The sequence below is a fragment of the Monodon monoceros genome, unplaced genomic scaffold (assembly GCF_005190385.1).
Source record: "Monodon monoceros isolate NGI ecotype Baffin Bay Population unplaced genomic scaffold, NGI_Narwhal_1 Super_Scaffold_2, whole genome shotgun sequence".
NCBI classification, from domain to species: domain Eukaryota; kingdom Metazoa; phylum Chordata; class Mammalia; order Artiodactyla; family Monodontidae; genus Monodon; species Monodon monoceros.
Window position 1 is genome coordinate 44,481,788 of NW_021703776.1, and position 16,285 is coordinate 44,498,072.

The 16,285-nt window shown below is 40.5% G+C and overlaps 1 protein-coding gene across 1 annotated transcript in view; it reads left to right on the top strand.

The window, feature by feature from the left end:
* COL28A1 (collagen type XXVIII alpha 1 chain) overlaps window positions 1–16,285 on the top strand; it is a 157,859-nt gene that overhangs the window by 92,428 nt on the left and 49,146 nt on the right. Inside the window, 3 exon segments of the mRNA XM_029233287.1 lie at window positions 5,860–5,928; window positions 7,862–7,900; window positions 7,902–7,931. Of these exon segments, the coding sequence (XP_029089120.1) occupies window positions 5,860–5,928; window positions 7,862–7,900; window positions 7,902–7,931 (138 nt within the window).

Consider the following 16,285-nt stretch of genomic DNA (forward strand, 5'->3'; position numbering starts at 1 on the left):
GAAAAAGAAAGGGACTGAGAAAATATTTGAAGAGATTATACTTGAAAACTTCCCTAATATGGGAAAGGAAATAGTTAATCCAGTCCAGGAAGCACAGAGAGTCCCATACAGGGTAAATCCAAGGAGAAACATGCCAAGACACATATTAATCAAACTGTCAAAAATTAAATACAAAGAAAACATATTAAAAGCAGCAAGGGAAAAACAACAAATAACACACAAGGGAATCCCCATAAGGTTAACAGCTGATCTTTCAGCAGAAACTCTGCAAGCCAGAAGGGAGTGGCAGGACATATTTAAAGTGATGAAGGAGAAAAACCTACAACCAAGATTACTCTACCCAGCAAGGATCTCATTCAGATTTGATGGAGAAATTAAAACCTTTACAGACAAGCAAAAGCTGCAAGAGTTCAGCACCACCAAACCAGCTTTACAACAAATGCTAAAGGACCTTCTCCAGGCAAGAAACACAAAAGAAGGAAAAGACCTACAATAACAAACCCAAAACAATTAAGAAAATGGGAATAAGAACATACATATCGATAACTGCCTTAACTGTAAATGGGTTAAATGCTCCCACCAAAACACACAGACTGGCTGAATGGATACAAAAACAAAACCCATATATATGCTGTCTACAAGAGACCCACTTCAGACGTAGAGACACATACAGACTGAAAGTGAGGAGATGGAAAAAGATATTCCATGCAACTGGAAGCCAAAAGAAAGCTGGAGGAGCAATTCTCATATCAGACAAAATAGACTTTAAAATAAAAACTATTAGGGCTTCCCTGGTGGCACAGTGGTTGTGAGTCCACCTGCCGATGCAGGGGACGCAGGTTCGTGCCCCAGTCCGGGAAGATCCCACGTGCCACAGAGCAGCTGGGCCCGTGAGCCATGGCCGCTGAGCCTGCACGTCCGGCCCCTGTGCTCCGCAATGGGAGAGGCCACAACAGTGAGAGGCCCGCGTACCACCAAAAATAATAATAATAATAAAATAAAAAATCTTCCAACAAACAAAAGCCCAGGACCAGATGGCTTCACAGGCGAATTCTATCAAACATTTAGAGAAGAGCTAACACCTATCCTTCTCAAACTCTTCCAAAATATAGCAGAGGGAGGACCACTCTCAAACTCATTCTATGAGGCCACAATCACCCTGATACAAAAACCAGACAAGGATGTCAAAAAGAAAGAAAACTACAGGCCAATATCACTGATGAACATAGATGCAAAAATCCTCAACAAAATACTAGCAAACAGAATCCAACAGCACATTAAGAGGATCATACACCATGATCAGGTGGGGTTTATTCCAGGAATGCAAGGATTCTTCAATATACGCAAATCAATCAATGTGATACACCATATTAACAAACTGAAGGAGAAAAACCATATGGTCATCTCAATAGATGCAGAGAAAGCTTTCGACAAAATTCAGCACCCAAAAAAAAAAAAAAAATTCTGCACCCATTTATGATATAAACCCTGCAGAAAGTAGGCATAGAGGGAACTTTCCTCAACATAATGAAGGCTATATATGACAAACCCACAGCCAACATCGTCCTCAATAGTGAAAAACTGAAAGCATTTCCACTAAGATCAGGAACAAGACAAGGTTGCCCACTCTCACCACTCTTATTCAACATAGTTTTGGAAGTTTTAGCCACAGCAATCAGAGAAGAAAAGGAAATAAAAGGAATCCAAATCGGAAAAGAAGAAGTAAAGCTGTCACTGTTTGCAGATGACCTGATAGTATACATAGAGAATCCTAAAGATGCTCTCAGAAAACTACTAGAGCTAATCAATGAATCTGGTAAAGTAGCAGGATACAAAATTAATGCACAGAAATCTCTGGCGTCCTATACACTAATGACGAAAAATGTGAAAGTGAAATCAAGAAAACACTCCCATTTACCACTGCAACAAAAAGAATAAAATATCTAGGAATAAACCTACCTAAGGAGACAAAAGACCTGTATGCAGAAAATTATAAGACACTGATGAAAGAAATTAAAGATGATACAAATAGATGGAGAGATATACCATGTTCTTGGATAGGAAGAACCAACATTGTGAAAATTACTACCCAAAGCAATCTACAGATTCAATGCAATCCCTATCAAACTACCACTGGCATTTTTCACAGAACTAGAACAAAAAATTTCACAATTTGTATGGAAACACAAAAGACCCTGAATAGCCAAAGCAATCTTGAGAACAAAAAACGGAGCTGGAGGAATCAGGGTCCCTGACTTCAGACTATACTACAAAGCTACAGTAATCAAGACAGTATGGTACTGGCACAAAAAGAGAAAGATAGATCAATGGAACAGGATAGAAAGCCCAGAGATAAACCCACACACATATGGTCACCTTATCTTTGATAAAGGAGGCAGGAATGTACAGTGGAGAAAGGACAGCCTCTTCAGTAAGTGGTGCTGGGAAAACTGGACAGGTACATGTAGAAGTATGAGATTAGAATACTCCCTAACACCATACACAGAAATAAGCTCAAAATGGATTGAAGACCTAAATGTAAGGCCAGAAACTATCAAACTCTTAGAGGAAAACATAGGCAGAACACTCTATGACATAAATCACAGCAAGATCCTTTCTGACCCACCTCCTAGAGAAATGGAATTAAAATAAAAAATAAACAAATGGGACGTAATGAAACTTCAAAGCTTTTGCACAGCAAAGAAAACCATAAACAAGACCAAAAGACAACCCTCAGAATGGGAGAAAATATTTGCAAATGAAGCAACTGACAAAGGATTAATCTCTAAAATTTACAAGCAGCTCATGCAGCTCAATAACAAAAAACCAAACAACCTAATCCAAAAATTGGCAGAAGACCTAAAGAGACATTTCTCCAAAGAAGATATACAGAGTGCAAACAAACACATGAAAGAATGCTCAACATCATTAATCATTAGAGAAATGCAAATCAAAACTACAATGAGATATCATCTCACACCAGTCAGAATGGCCATCATCAAAAAATCTAGAAACAATAAATGCTGGAGAGGGTGTGGAGAAAAGGAAACACTCTTGCACTGCTGGTGGGAATGTGAATTGGTACAGCCACTATGGACACTCCAGTATGGAGTTTCCTTAAAAACCTACAAATAGAACTACCATATGACCCAGCAATCCCACTACTGGGCATATACCCTGAGAAAACCGTAATTCAAAAAGAGTCATGTACCAAAATATTCATTGCAGCTCTATTTACAATAACCAGAAGATGGAAACAACCTAAGTGTCCATCATCTGATGAATGGATAAAGAAGATGTGGCACATATATACAATGGAATATTACTCAGCCATAAAAAAAACGAAATTGATTTATTTTTAGTGAGGTGGATGGACCTAGAGTGTGTCATACAGAGTAAAGTAAGTCAGAAAGAGAAAGACAAATACTGTATGCTAACACATATATATGGAATCTAAAAAAAAAAAGAATGTCATGAAGAACCTAGGGGTAAGACAGGAATAAAGACACAGACCTACTAGAGAATGGACTTGAGGATATGAGGAGGGGGAAGGGTAAGCTGTGACAAAGTGAGAGAGTGGCATGGACATATATACACTACCAAACGTAAAATAGATAGCTAGTGGGAAGCAGCCGCATAGCACAGGGAGATCAACTCGGTGCTTTGTGACCACCTAGAGGGGTGGGATATGGAGGGCGGGAGGGAGAGAGATGCAAGAGGGAAGAGATATGGGGACATATGTATATGTATAACTGATTCACTTTGTTATAAAGCAGAAACTAACACACCATTGTAAAGCAGTTATACTCCAATAAAAATGTAAAAAAAAAAAAAAAGAGATAATTAGTACCTGTGGTCTCAAAAGCAGCTAAGTATTAAGTGGAAGAGATGGATAGAGAAAACCAGAATCATAACAGTGGCCTGCAAGCAAAAGGGAACACATAATTATGAAGTAGAGATTAAAATAATTAACAGAGTAATAAAGTTTAAAGGTTTCCCCATTTTTAAAGGCCTTGTTTTCTCTAGAAGTATTTTAGGGTTTGGAAGTAGAAAGCAAAGCTAAATAAAAGATGGGATTTTTTCTACATAAACAATTTAATCATTTCTTATCATTTATGATTTTTGCACTGTTGAAAGCTATTGATATAAGCTACTTAGCTCCTAACAGGACATGGACAAAACAGAACCTAGGCCTAAGAGCTGATTCTGGCCTTTTTTTTCCTTTATAACTTTATTGAGGCATATTTTACTTATCATAGAATTCACCTATTTTAAGTGTAGAATTCAACGATTTTTTTTAGTACATTTACCACGTTGTACAGCCATCACCACAAATCAGTTTTAGGACATTTTCATCCCCCCAACAAGATCCCTCGTGCCCATTTACAGTTAATCCCCCTTCTTAGTTCCTATTCCTGGCCCCAGGCAACCACGGACTTACTTTCTATCGATTTGCCTTTTCTGGACATTTCATGTACATGGGCTCAAACAATATGTGTTCTCAAATATTTGATTTATTTCATTAAGAATAGTTTTTGAGGTTCATCCATGTTGTAGCATATAGCTATGGTTCACTCCTTTTTATTGCTGAATATACCACATTTTGTCTATCCATTTAGCAGTTGATGGACATTTTGGTTGTTCCCAGTTTTGTGCTATTATGAATAATTCTGTGAAGAGCATTCATATGTAAGTCTTTGTGTTGACATATGTTTTCATTTTCCTTGGGTGTATACCTAGGAGTGAAATTACTTGATCAAATGGTAAAATTATGTTGAACTTTTTAAGAAACTGCTAAACTGTTTTCCAAAGTGGCTGTACCAGCAACACACAAGGGTTCCTATTTCTCCACATCCTCCTAGCCGTGCCTCTCAATAGCTGTGCAGCTTTGGGCAAACTTTCGTCCCCTCTGTAAAAAACCAGGTGGGGTGGGGAGTTAAGACTTACTAAGCGCCTGCTCTGTGCTAGACATGGCGGCAGAAGCATGACATTCTTTGTCTGCCTTCACTGTCATCTCCATGAAAGGTAGATATGATTTTCTGTGTATCTGATGAATTTACAGAGGTTCAGAGAAGTTAGGTAAGTTAGTCATCGTCACACAGGATTCTTGTGAATACTAAATTATATCAAGTCTCATATATGAACACGCAGAGCACAGTGTCGGGGACACAGAAGGTGGTTAATAAAGAGATTTTCATTTCTCTGCTTCTTCCCATCATTCCCATCTCAAATAGGTCTAACCACAGGGCCTGACCCACGCCAATCAGGCCCCACCAACTTTCTGGTGATAGTTGCCTATTATGAAACTGTCTTGCATTGGCGGATCTAAAAGCCTTTAGAGAACCCACCCTGCAGTCATAACCACTCTAGGGGCAGGAGTATCCTACAGCCAATCCCCAACCCAAGTAGCATAAAGACATGAGAGCAACCAGTTCAGGAGAGGGTTATATCTTTTAACCCTTGTTTTTTATTCTTGTCTCTTTTTTCTCCCTCTCTTCACAATGGCAGTAATTACTTTTCCAAATTCCTGAGAAGGGAGTTCCAAAAAGTATATATTAAGGTTGCCAAGAATTTAATTGACTTTATTGCTCTGAAATGAACCCGTATCGGTTGGCTTGATAAATGGCAATAAGAAATGAAAACGAAGAGGGATAACACTCCCTTGACCAAGTATAGAAAAGTGATATGGAAGAAAAGGGCTCGATTATCATCTTAGTCAAATTCAAGGGTTTGGGATTTTAAAATATATTTCTGAATATGAAAATTCATATGAAATATTTTAATATGAAATTTTATATGAAATATTATACAACGTAAAGTTTCTTTTAATCAATAACGTCATTCATTGTGTCTTTTCAGGGAGAGCCTGGTGTCAGAGGCCCTCCAGGCCCCCCTGGGCCTCGGGGCATAGAAACCCAAGGGCCAAAGGTGAGTCCTCAGGTCTGTGCTCTGGGTGAGGGTCAGGTACCACATGACGATGCATAGGAAGTGCTCATTCTGATGCTGACTTAGTTTTCTCTTGATTGTTGATGAAGAGTCTTATTTTCTCATATCATGTGAACTTTCAGTAAAATAGAACATTTAGGTTTATAAAGCCATTCGCTTCCCCCAAAGAAATTAGAAAGTTAATGTCTTTTTAAAAAGTGATTGCAAAGTGCTCAAAATATTGCCAGGTTCCTTAGAGGCTGTGCCATCATTAAGAAGCACGTGTTTACTTTGGCCAGAGGTGCCTCAGGTTGCCTTTTATCAGGACACCAGCTGATGGATCTATTGTGTGCTGTGCACGTAGTCCACTCTGTCCCCAGTGCAAGGGCCTAATTTATTGTCCCCATGGAAGGTGAGAGGAACTTCCTTTGGTTCTCTTGCTTCTATTTCTCTTCCTTTTGTCGCCTCCAATTTGGTGATTATTTATCCTTTTATTCTCTTAATCCAGTGTTTCTCAGTGAGGGAGATTTTGTCCTCCCCTCTCCACCCCAGGGGGACATTTGGCAGTGTCATTTTGGGTTGTTACGTCACACTGGGGAAGGAGTGCTACTGGCATCTAGTGGGTAGACGCCAAGGATGCTGCTAAACAACACCCTACAATGCACAGGACAGCCTCCCGTGATGAAGACTTATCCAGCTCAAAATGTTAATTATGCTGAGGTTCACGAGCCCTGTTTCAATTGTTCATTCATTTGCTTAACAAATATTCTTTTCATTTATTCAAAAAGGGAGGTAAAGTATCAGGCATGTTCATAGGGCAAACAGGTTTCAGCAAGCCACCCGTCACAAATTCAAATGTCAAACACGTATATTTACATCCAAAATGCACAGAAGTGAATTAGAATCCTATTATCAGAGAGGAAAGGGCTTTATGAGTCAAAGATGTGACTGAGGATCCTAGAATTACCAAGGTTCTTAGTTTATCCATTTTTGTCCATCAACTCCATTTTGACAGTGGGCTATTTCTTAACCTTACAGATCCCTTTATATGGATAAAGATCCCTCCAAGATGTTAGTAGTTGTTATCACTGGGTGATGCAATGATGGGTCTAATTTTTTTCTTCATTGTCATTTTTATTTCTTTTCCTACTTTTTTTTTTTTCCAATGAGTTCCTCTTACAATCAGAAAAAAATAAAGCTTTTTCCCATATTGGAAGAAAAAGACTGACTTATACAGTAACTTTTATTAACTCAGGATTTCTCAAAGTTTGTTTCCTCAAAATGTTAATTTGGGAACTTCTGGGATAAACAAAGTTAAACTAATCTTTCTATTCTGGGACTTCTTGAGGCTTTAATATATTCATACCGTGGTGTAGAACATTTTCCAATCTTATTTGACCACAGAAGTCTTTCCTCAAGAAACATAGGGTCAACTTAAGCTGTAAGGAACATATACTGGGAAATGACGCACATTTTGCTTCATTTACATCTTTTCTTAAAAATTCAACTCTGATCCACATCAGTAACTGCTGAATCTTTAACTGCAACCCCTGTGAATTAATACGTCATATTGAAATGCAGCAACACAGTGAAGTCTACATAGAATTATGTATGAGTGGTATTCGAACCCCTGGTGTTCTAGGGGTTGATGGTAGAGCAGCTTGGAGGAGCCCAAGCAGACGAGGCTACGGGTCCAACACTTCTGCTTATGCCAAGCAGCTCTGCCTTATCTCTTTACAGCTGGATTACACGTAAAATTTTTGCAAAGGATTCTGTGGCTTAAAATTTTTGTGAAAACACTACTTTATATCAATATGGGCAGCGTGGATGTAGGTCTTCATCAGACTGAAGTGAGAATGTAGCTGAGAGCAGTAGTCTGTTGTTTCTTTCTAAATCTCCTTAACCTTCTCTACGATTTCTCTCTGTCTTCTAACAGGGTGATACTGGGCAGAAAGGCTTGCCTGGCCCTCCTGGCCCCCACCGGCTATGGATTACAAGGAATCAAAGTAAGTGAACAGGAGTGTGCCAGGGTCACCTCTCAATTCACTAGGGCGTTGGGGAGAAGAGGTTGTGGATAATACAAAATACGACTATTATGAAATGGACTTAATGTAAGCTTAGTAGTTTTTAGAGGCATCATCCAAAAGTGGAAACATGGTGTAAGTCCAACAGCTTCACAAACGCTCATCATTACATAAGTAGCTTGGAGAAAAATTGAACGGTTACAGTGGTTTACTGTTCCGCCGGTTTCTGAGCTGAACGGAGAGTCTTTGCCCCACCACATGTGCTCTGTCTCCCTTACCTTCCTCACCTGTAGCCTCCGTTCTTTGCCCAGGGCTTCCCAAGTTCCGAGTTTTAGCTCACAATGGACTCACCCGGGGAGCTTTTGAATAATGCTGCTGCCCTACCCAAGAAGAAGGAAATCTGAATCTCTGGGGGTAGAGCTTGAGTGCTGTGGGTTTAAAAGCCCCCCACATGATTCTCCTGAGCATCCAGGTGAGAACCCTGACTCTGTGCTACCTGAGTTCACAACCACCCATTCTGCTTGATTTCTGTCTCAGCCGTGACAAGCCTATCTATCAAGATGGGACTCCCAGGGTCTCCCCTGTCTCAACAGACAAAATTTGGCATCTACAGCCTGCTGTGTAATTTCAAACAATTCCCTCTTCTACTTCTAATATGGTTTATTTATTTTTTATTTTGTTACTGGCTCCCTCTCATTCTATTTGTTTCTCCCCAAATAAACTTCTACAGTTAAGCTTCAAAAATAATTCCCTCCTGGCTAATCGATATTGGCTTTAAAAAAGTGGAAGCATTCAAAATAAACTTTTCCAGATAGCAGAATTTCTTAGTAAGCAGGAGACAGTAGGGGCTGAAGATAATAAATGTGAAAATGCTGTGTTGAAATTAAACCACCTACCTGTGTTAAGAGTGAGCTTTGTCAAGAGCGAAACCCATTGAATCTGTGATAGATCTTCCAATCTATCATGCAGAGTCTAGGGCTTCCACTGCAGGTCTTTTACATAAGCTGTTCACCTTTCAGGCTGAGGATCCAAGCAAAGGCCAGTTAATACTGCTGATACTGAACAAGCACAGGAAAATACGGCAAAAACCTGCTTCCTTGTAAACAGCATCTTTCGTACTTAATCTTTCAATTCTACAGTTAAAAGATAGTTTTGTATTTATGCGTTTGCTTTAGCAATGAACCCATAATTGACCACCGGCTGGTCACCAAGCTCAGTTCACATGTGCTGTGAGTTCATTATCACTACCTCGTTAAATTCTGTGCCAGCTTTCTTCCTTTGTTATCTGGGAACTATTTCCTTATTTACATAGGAGCCTCTTGGGCTGCACTTAATTTATCCTTACCAGCTCTGCCCTTCCTATGCCCTCCAGGTTACGCCATGTTCAAAGTCCCTCCTGAGTGAAACTATGGTGGGAAATCTACCATAATAAGGAAAGAACCAAAATGAAAACTGCCACGTATCCAGTCCTATCAGAAATGAGATAACCTTTCCTCCACCGAGGGTTGTGGCCCGATGCTACTTGGCAGTTAGCCTTGACCAAGGCTGCCTCACAAAACCTCTCTAAACATCCTGGCATCCTGTTGGCAACAGGGCAAAATTATTTCCCTTAGGATGCCTACCTCGTTTGCCTGACCCTGGCTGGTACCATCACTGCAAAAGGGAGGGAACTGAAAAATCGAATTGGTGGTGTTCCTGAGTCATTTTAAGGCTACATATTTAGTGAAATTTCATTTCTTATGTTCATTTGTTGAATTTATTTCACACCCCTTTCTAAAATCCATTTGAATCAGTGAAACTTGCTTTAATTGGTACGTCTGTTGGTGAGACTTTGATGGATGCCCTTGTTGTTAACCTTTAACATCAGGGCCTGACTTGTACCCCGTCTCTCTATGCCATCCCAACCACGGGGAAAATAAGGGCTCGGGCTGCAATCACAGAAGTGATCTGCTCTAGCACTGACCTAACTTCGTTGCTAGAATCTTGACTTTTCAGTCAGTTATTCATTCAGCCAACCAACCGACTGACCAGCCAACGAACCAACCAATACTGACTGAGCACCACCTATGTCAGGGAAATAGGCTAAGTGCATCATAAAACAATGAGTAAAAAGATGTGAATTCTGTCCTCATGGGGTTAGACATAAAATAATCACTTTTTGAGTTTCAGAGCGTATGGAGGGGTGGCACGGTGAAATGAATGGGGTTACGGGGTAGGCAAGAGCCCCGTAGGGTCCTGTAGGCCACAGTAATGAGTAGTCTTAATCCTAAGGGCAACTGAAAGAGCAGGGTGACGTGATTGGGCAGGTATTTAGACAAGACTTGCCATTGCTCTGCAGTCCCCACTGTGGCCCAGCTGCTCCATGCTGCAGAGGAGCTCCAGCTTCTCCAGGGGCCTCAGTGCTTTTTCTCAACCACACATGTCTACTGATTGTATGGATGAATACAAGACTGTGGCTCTTTTGTCCCAAGGTGGCCTTGGCCATTTGGGTTCATAGCATAGGTCAGGAGGTTACATGATGCCACCATCTTGTCCCACGTGAGCCTCCAGCACTGACCATTTTCCCTAGATATGCCAGTAATCCTCAGATTAAGTCAGGAGGGAGAAGGGGTGGGGCTTGGTCTTGAGGGATTGCTTGATGTGTCAACTAGCCCTTGAAGGGCCAAGAGAGATGAAAAGAGAGGATGGGTCATCCAGGTTAAAAAGCCAAGTATGAGGACAGACAGAAATGGCTTCTCCCCCCACCCCCCTCTTCATTTCTACTCAGGAGCCGCGCTGGTAGAAATCCCAGTGTCTCCAAAGCTGACAAAGAGTGATGACTGCAGTGGTTCCATGGTCACAGAGCTAACAGATCAACTTCTGAGAATCCTGGGGCCCAGAAATGGAGGTAAACTTAGTCCCAATGACCTCTCCCCTCGATCTAGATTCTGATCTTAATGATCTGATGGAAAGAGAATGAGCTTGAGAGCCACTCGGACCTCGGCCTGAATCTGAATCTGTCTAGTTGTGTAAGCTTAGACACCTTATTTATCTTTGTCGAACCTTAAAACGTACTCATCTTTAAAATGGGGATAATAAAGCCTATTTTACAAGGTGTTGTAAAGATAAAATTGTACAAAGTGCCTAGTACACAGTAGTGGATACTCAACCAGAGCCTGGGCTATGGAGTCAACAGATTTGAATCATGGCTTCCTGAGTACTACACCTCTGCCTCAGTTTCCACATCTGAGGAATAATGATAGTGAGGATAATAATAGTACTATTTTCTAAAGTTGTTATGAGGAATAAATGAAATTAAATGAGACAGTATGTGTAATGTATCTAAAACAAGGTTTGACACATGGTTACATATGCAGTAAATATTTGTAGTTATTCACATTATAATTTCTTCTTGCTTCCCTTCCCTTTCCACTAGTCCCTCTTATATTTTCCAGAATGAAGGCCCAGAATTTTGACAGTCATGTGATGTAATGCTCTAAAACATAAAATATTTGTTGCATTAAGTAGTGTAGGCCTGGCACCTGTACCAAAAAGACCACCAAATGTCTAATGGGTCAAACACAGCAGAGGTTTCTGTTCACATGGCAGGCCAATGGGAGTCTTCCTAATTGGTGGGCAATTTTCTTCCACATAGAATTTCAGAGAACCTCAACTTCCATTTATGTTTCCTCCATTGGATGGGCCCCTTTACCACTTACACCCAGCAAGCAGAAAGGGGAGAGTGTGGAAGAGGCACACCTGCTTCTTAAGAGTCTTGGCCAAGAGGTGACACACATGACCTCTGCCCACGTTTTAGTGGCTAGAACTAGTCTCATGGAAAGGTAGTCTAACTGTGTGACCAGAAAGAAGGGGAATCAGGGGTTTGGTAAAGAGCTGGCAACTGCCATGCAAAATTTAACCTGCCTCCAGGAAAGATGGAAATTTAAAAGCTATATGTTATTCTGAAGTATGTTGGTGCTTGCAGAAGAAAACAGAAAACAAGACTGGTCTCCATGGCAGCTTCCAGAATGCCTGCCACTCTCCTGATACTGTTGGGCACAGTGATCTGGCTTACAAGGACTGGGTTCAGCTTTATCATTCTTTTTATCCTATCCTAAAAAAAAAAAAAACCCTCAGAGTCTTGCTATCTTCTTATTTCAAGCAGCATCAGAAGTACCACTGGATAATTTAGAAATTGCCTTGAGTAGACAGGCTGAGTACCAACCAGCAAAGAAGTAGAGCAGGCTTGGGGTTTAGTGAGACCAGGAAACAAACAAGAAATGCTCATTCTTGTCTTTGACAGAGCCAGGGCCAAAGGATGAGGGACACCTGAAACCTGGCAGGAGACCTGTGGTCGAAAGGCTGGAGAGAGGCAGGGATGGCATCAGAGGAGGGAAGCAGAGCTGATACAATGAACCTCATATCAGGAGATAGAGAAGCCAGCGATTAGGCTCAGGTAGAATAAGGGAAGGGTTGGAGTCCTAGGGGATTACATGGGATGCCAGTAGCATTGGAAACCAGCAGGGGTGTGATGATGGGTGAGTCAGCCCAGCTTGCATAGGGACAGCAAGCTGGGCTGACTGACCCAGCTTGCTGGGTGAGTTATGTAGTACTACGTCCTATAGTACTACATAATTTATAATTATGTGAACATGTGGCCATTTTAGATTGTTGTTTTTCTCTCCCTTTCCTTCCTCCCTGCCTCCTGCCCACCTGTTCATATCTATCTAATATACAAAGATGTAAATACTCTATATGTATTTCTTTTCTTTCTTGTAACAGATATTGTCCATATAAAACCAAGTTGAGGGGCTTCCCTGGTGGCGCAGTGGTTGACAGTCCGCCTGCCGATGCAGGGGACACGGGTTCGTGCCCCAGTCTGGGAAGATCCCACATGTCGCGGAGCGGCTGGGCCTGTGAGCCATGGCCTCTGAGCCTGTGCACCTGGAGCCTGTGCTCCGCAACGGGAGAGGCCACAACAGAGAGAGGCCCGTGTACCGCAAAGAGGGAAGAAAAAAAACAACAAAACAAGCTGAGTAAAGGACATGGATAAATTACCCTTAGTTGCTGCTATCATCTTGATAGCCCATGAATTTCACTGTTGAAAATTTATAAAATGTATTTTATCTTTTTCCCACTTGTCAATTTGGTTAGAAATAAGTTACTAGTATATATATTTTCCCTTCTCTATTCAGCAAGGTAAGAGACATCTTTACTGCTCAGAGCTTTGAGCCTGGGGAGAGATCTAGGGCCATATTATATTCTCTAAATTCCATGTGTTATCTTATGCAAGCCTCACCAGCCTATGAGGTAGGTTCTAGGAAACTAGGGCACAGAGATGTTAAGTCATGAACCAAGGTTACTCACAGCTACTCCTCCAGGCGGCCTCCCTGAAATAATCATGTGTTGAGTAGTAATGAAGTCAAGGTAGATGTCAGAGAGAGGAAGAAGATCAGTTTAATACTTTCAAAATTAAATGCCACTCAAAATTTTTATTTGCACCTTGCGATGTAAAGTTGGCCCTTTGGGAGGTGAGATATATACTGTGAGGTCTTTTTTCTTGATAATCTAAAATTTTTTAAAAGAAAGAAGCATAAAAAGTACTTCTTTTTCCCTGAGCACAGTTCTGTCTGAAGCCAGGGGTTGGACTTGGTGACCTTTTGAAATCAATCACCAGGCATAAGGCTAGGAATTACAGCAGGATCTATGCTGGCATGCGTAGCTGCTGTGGGGTGAAGCTGATATAACCACTATACTAGTCACACATTCAAAGGCTTATCAAGTCCTTTCCGGTTTGGGTGGTTGAACGACATGCTCTTTTGTACTGCAAACCTCTGTGACAAGTCAGTGAGTGGCCAATTGGTCTGTAATCTATACTTTATATTGCTTTTACAGACATCTTAAGAACTTTATAATTATTGGCTTTTTATTATCAGCGTCTTTGCTTATCTAGTTGCAGATATGACTTCTTATTTTAAATATAACAAGTGAGGAGAAATGAGGTAAGTTACCTGTTCGAGATCACTCACAGAATCCCTAACAAAGCAAAGACTGTGGAGTCTATGGGTGTTGGTGGCTCAAACTGACAGGTGACCAACCTAACCCCAAAATAATCTCTCTTTAATCTTATGAAAAAGTCTTCAAACAATAATTCTTTAGAACTGCTTCTCACATTATCATAATGGGAATCATGGGTCCAACTGGTGTGCACTCTGCCCTAGGAAACCAAGGGGAGAGCAAAGAGTACTGAAAGAGAGAAAAACAGGCAACATAATTATCTGCCTCTAAGAGAGAGGGAATTAGGAAGAAAAAGGAGAAAGGGAAATAAAGAAAACTGGTTATGGTGAATTGAAATAAAGAAATTGGTTATGGTGAATTCTTTAGGATGCTAAATTGGAATTCTTTAGGATGCTATGGTTAATAATGCTTTTGGCCTTAAAGTTTCTACTACCTGAAATTAATGTAGTTACTGTCTTTTGGTTAAATTTTCCTGGTATTCTACTTTCATCCTTTTACTTCTGCCTTTTTGTATCCTCTTACTTTACATGTTTCCTTTAGACAACAAGTATTTGGATTTTTAAAACTCCAGTCTGACAATGTTTCTCTTTTGCCAGGAGCATTAATTCATTTACATTTAATGTAACTAGTGAACTTTTTTTTTTTTAAGATGTATTTATTATTTATTTATTTATTTAATTTATTTTTGGCTGCATCAGGTCTTAGTTGCGGCTTGTGGGATCTTCGTTGCAGCACGCTGGTTTCTCTCTAGTTGTGGCATGTAAGCTTCTCTCTGGTTGTGGTGTGTAGGCTCCAGGGAGCATGGGCTCTGTAGCTGTGTCGTGCAGGTTCCAGAGCACATGGGCTCTGTAGTTTGCAGCACGAGGGCTCTCTAGCTGAGGCAAGCAAGCTCAGTACTTGTGGCACACAGGCTTAGTTGTCCCGCGGCGTGTGGAATCTTAGTTCCCTGACCAGGGACTGAACCCACGTCCCCTGCACTGTAAGGCGGATTCTTTACCACTGGACCACCAGGGAAGTCCCACTAGTGAACTTTTAAAATTATTTCTACCCTCAAATTTCAAACTATTTGTCCCACTTATTCTATGTTTCTTTTTTTAAATCTTGTCTTTCCGTTTTAAAGATTTATTAATTCAACTGTTGCATTTTCCCCTTTACTAGTTAGGAATTTACACATTTTCTTCCTCTTTTTTCAATACTTACTCCTAAAAATATTCACATTTGCCTTATGAAATATCCATGCCAACTTTCTGGTTACTACAATAACTTAGAACACTTTAATTCCATTTACCCCTACCTTAATATTATTATTGTGGTTTTATATGCTAATTAATTTTAAATCCTTCAAGACATTTTTATATGATTGCTGTTTATTTAGATTTATCCACATATTTTCTAGTCTCTTCCTCTTTAATCCATCTTGCATCTCATACTGGAACCATTCTCCTTCTGCCTGACTTGGATTTTTCAGAATTTCCTTTGGTAGGGAAATTCTACTAGTACAACCTCTCTCCATTTTTGTTTGCCTGAAACTAAATATATTTATTTCTCCTTAATATCTGCTTAAAATATATTTTTCTGAGTACAGAATTCTAGGTACACAGTTTTCCTCTCAGTGCATAGGAGATTTTCCCATCCTTTGGCGTCAATGTTACCTGTTGGTTGAGTTATTCCATTGGGTAATTTGTCCTTTTCTCCCGTTGCGGAGCACAGGCTCCGGACGCGCAGGCTCAGCGGCCATGGCTCACGGGCCCAGCCGCTCTGCAGCATGTGGGATCTTCCCGGACCGGGGCACGAACCTGTGTCCCCTGCATGGGCAGGCAGACTCTCAACCACTGCGCCACCAGGGAAGCCCCTCTCTATGGCTTTTAAGGGTTTCTCTTTTTATCTGGTGTTGGGCAGTTTCACTATGATGTATTTAGATGCAGATTTCTTTTTATTTATTTTGCTTAAGAGTTGTTAGAATTCCTGATTTTGTGGACTAGGATTTTTTAAATTATTTCTGAAATTCTCTGCCTTATCTTTCATTAAGTAATCTGAAGTAATCCGATCCAGTCTTCCCATCCCCTGCTGTTTCTGCCTTTCTGGAACTGCAATTAGTTAAACCTTTTCATTCTTGCCTCCTACGTATCAGTCCTTTCATATTTTCAATCTTGTCTTTCTGAGTTACATTATGGCTGATATTTTTCCAGTCTATTTTCCAGTCAACTAAATCTTTCTTCATCTGTGTTGAATTTGTTGTTTAACCAGTTCATTGAATTGTTAGCTTCAATTATATATTTTATTTCTAGACGTTCTATTTGAGTTTTTAAAGTCCACATAATCATTCTATATAGATATTC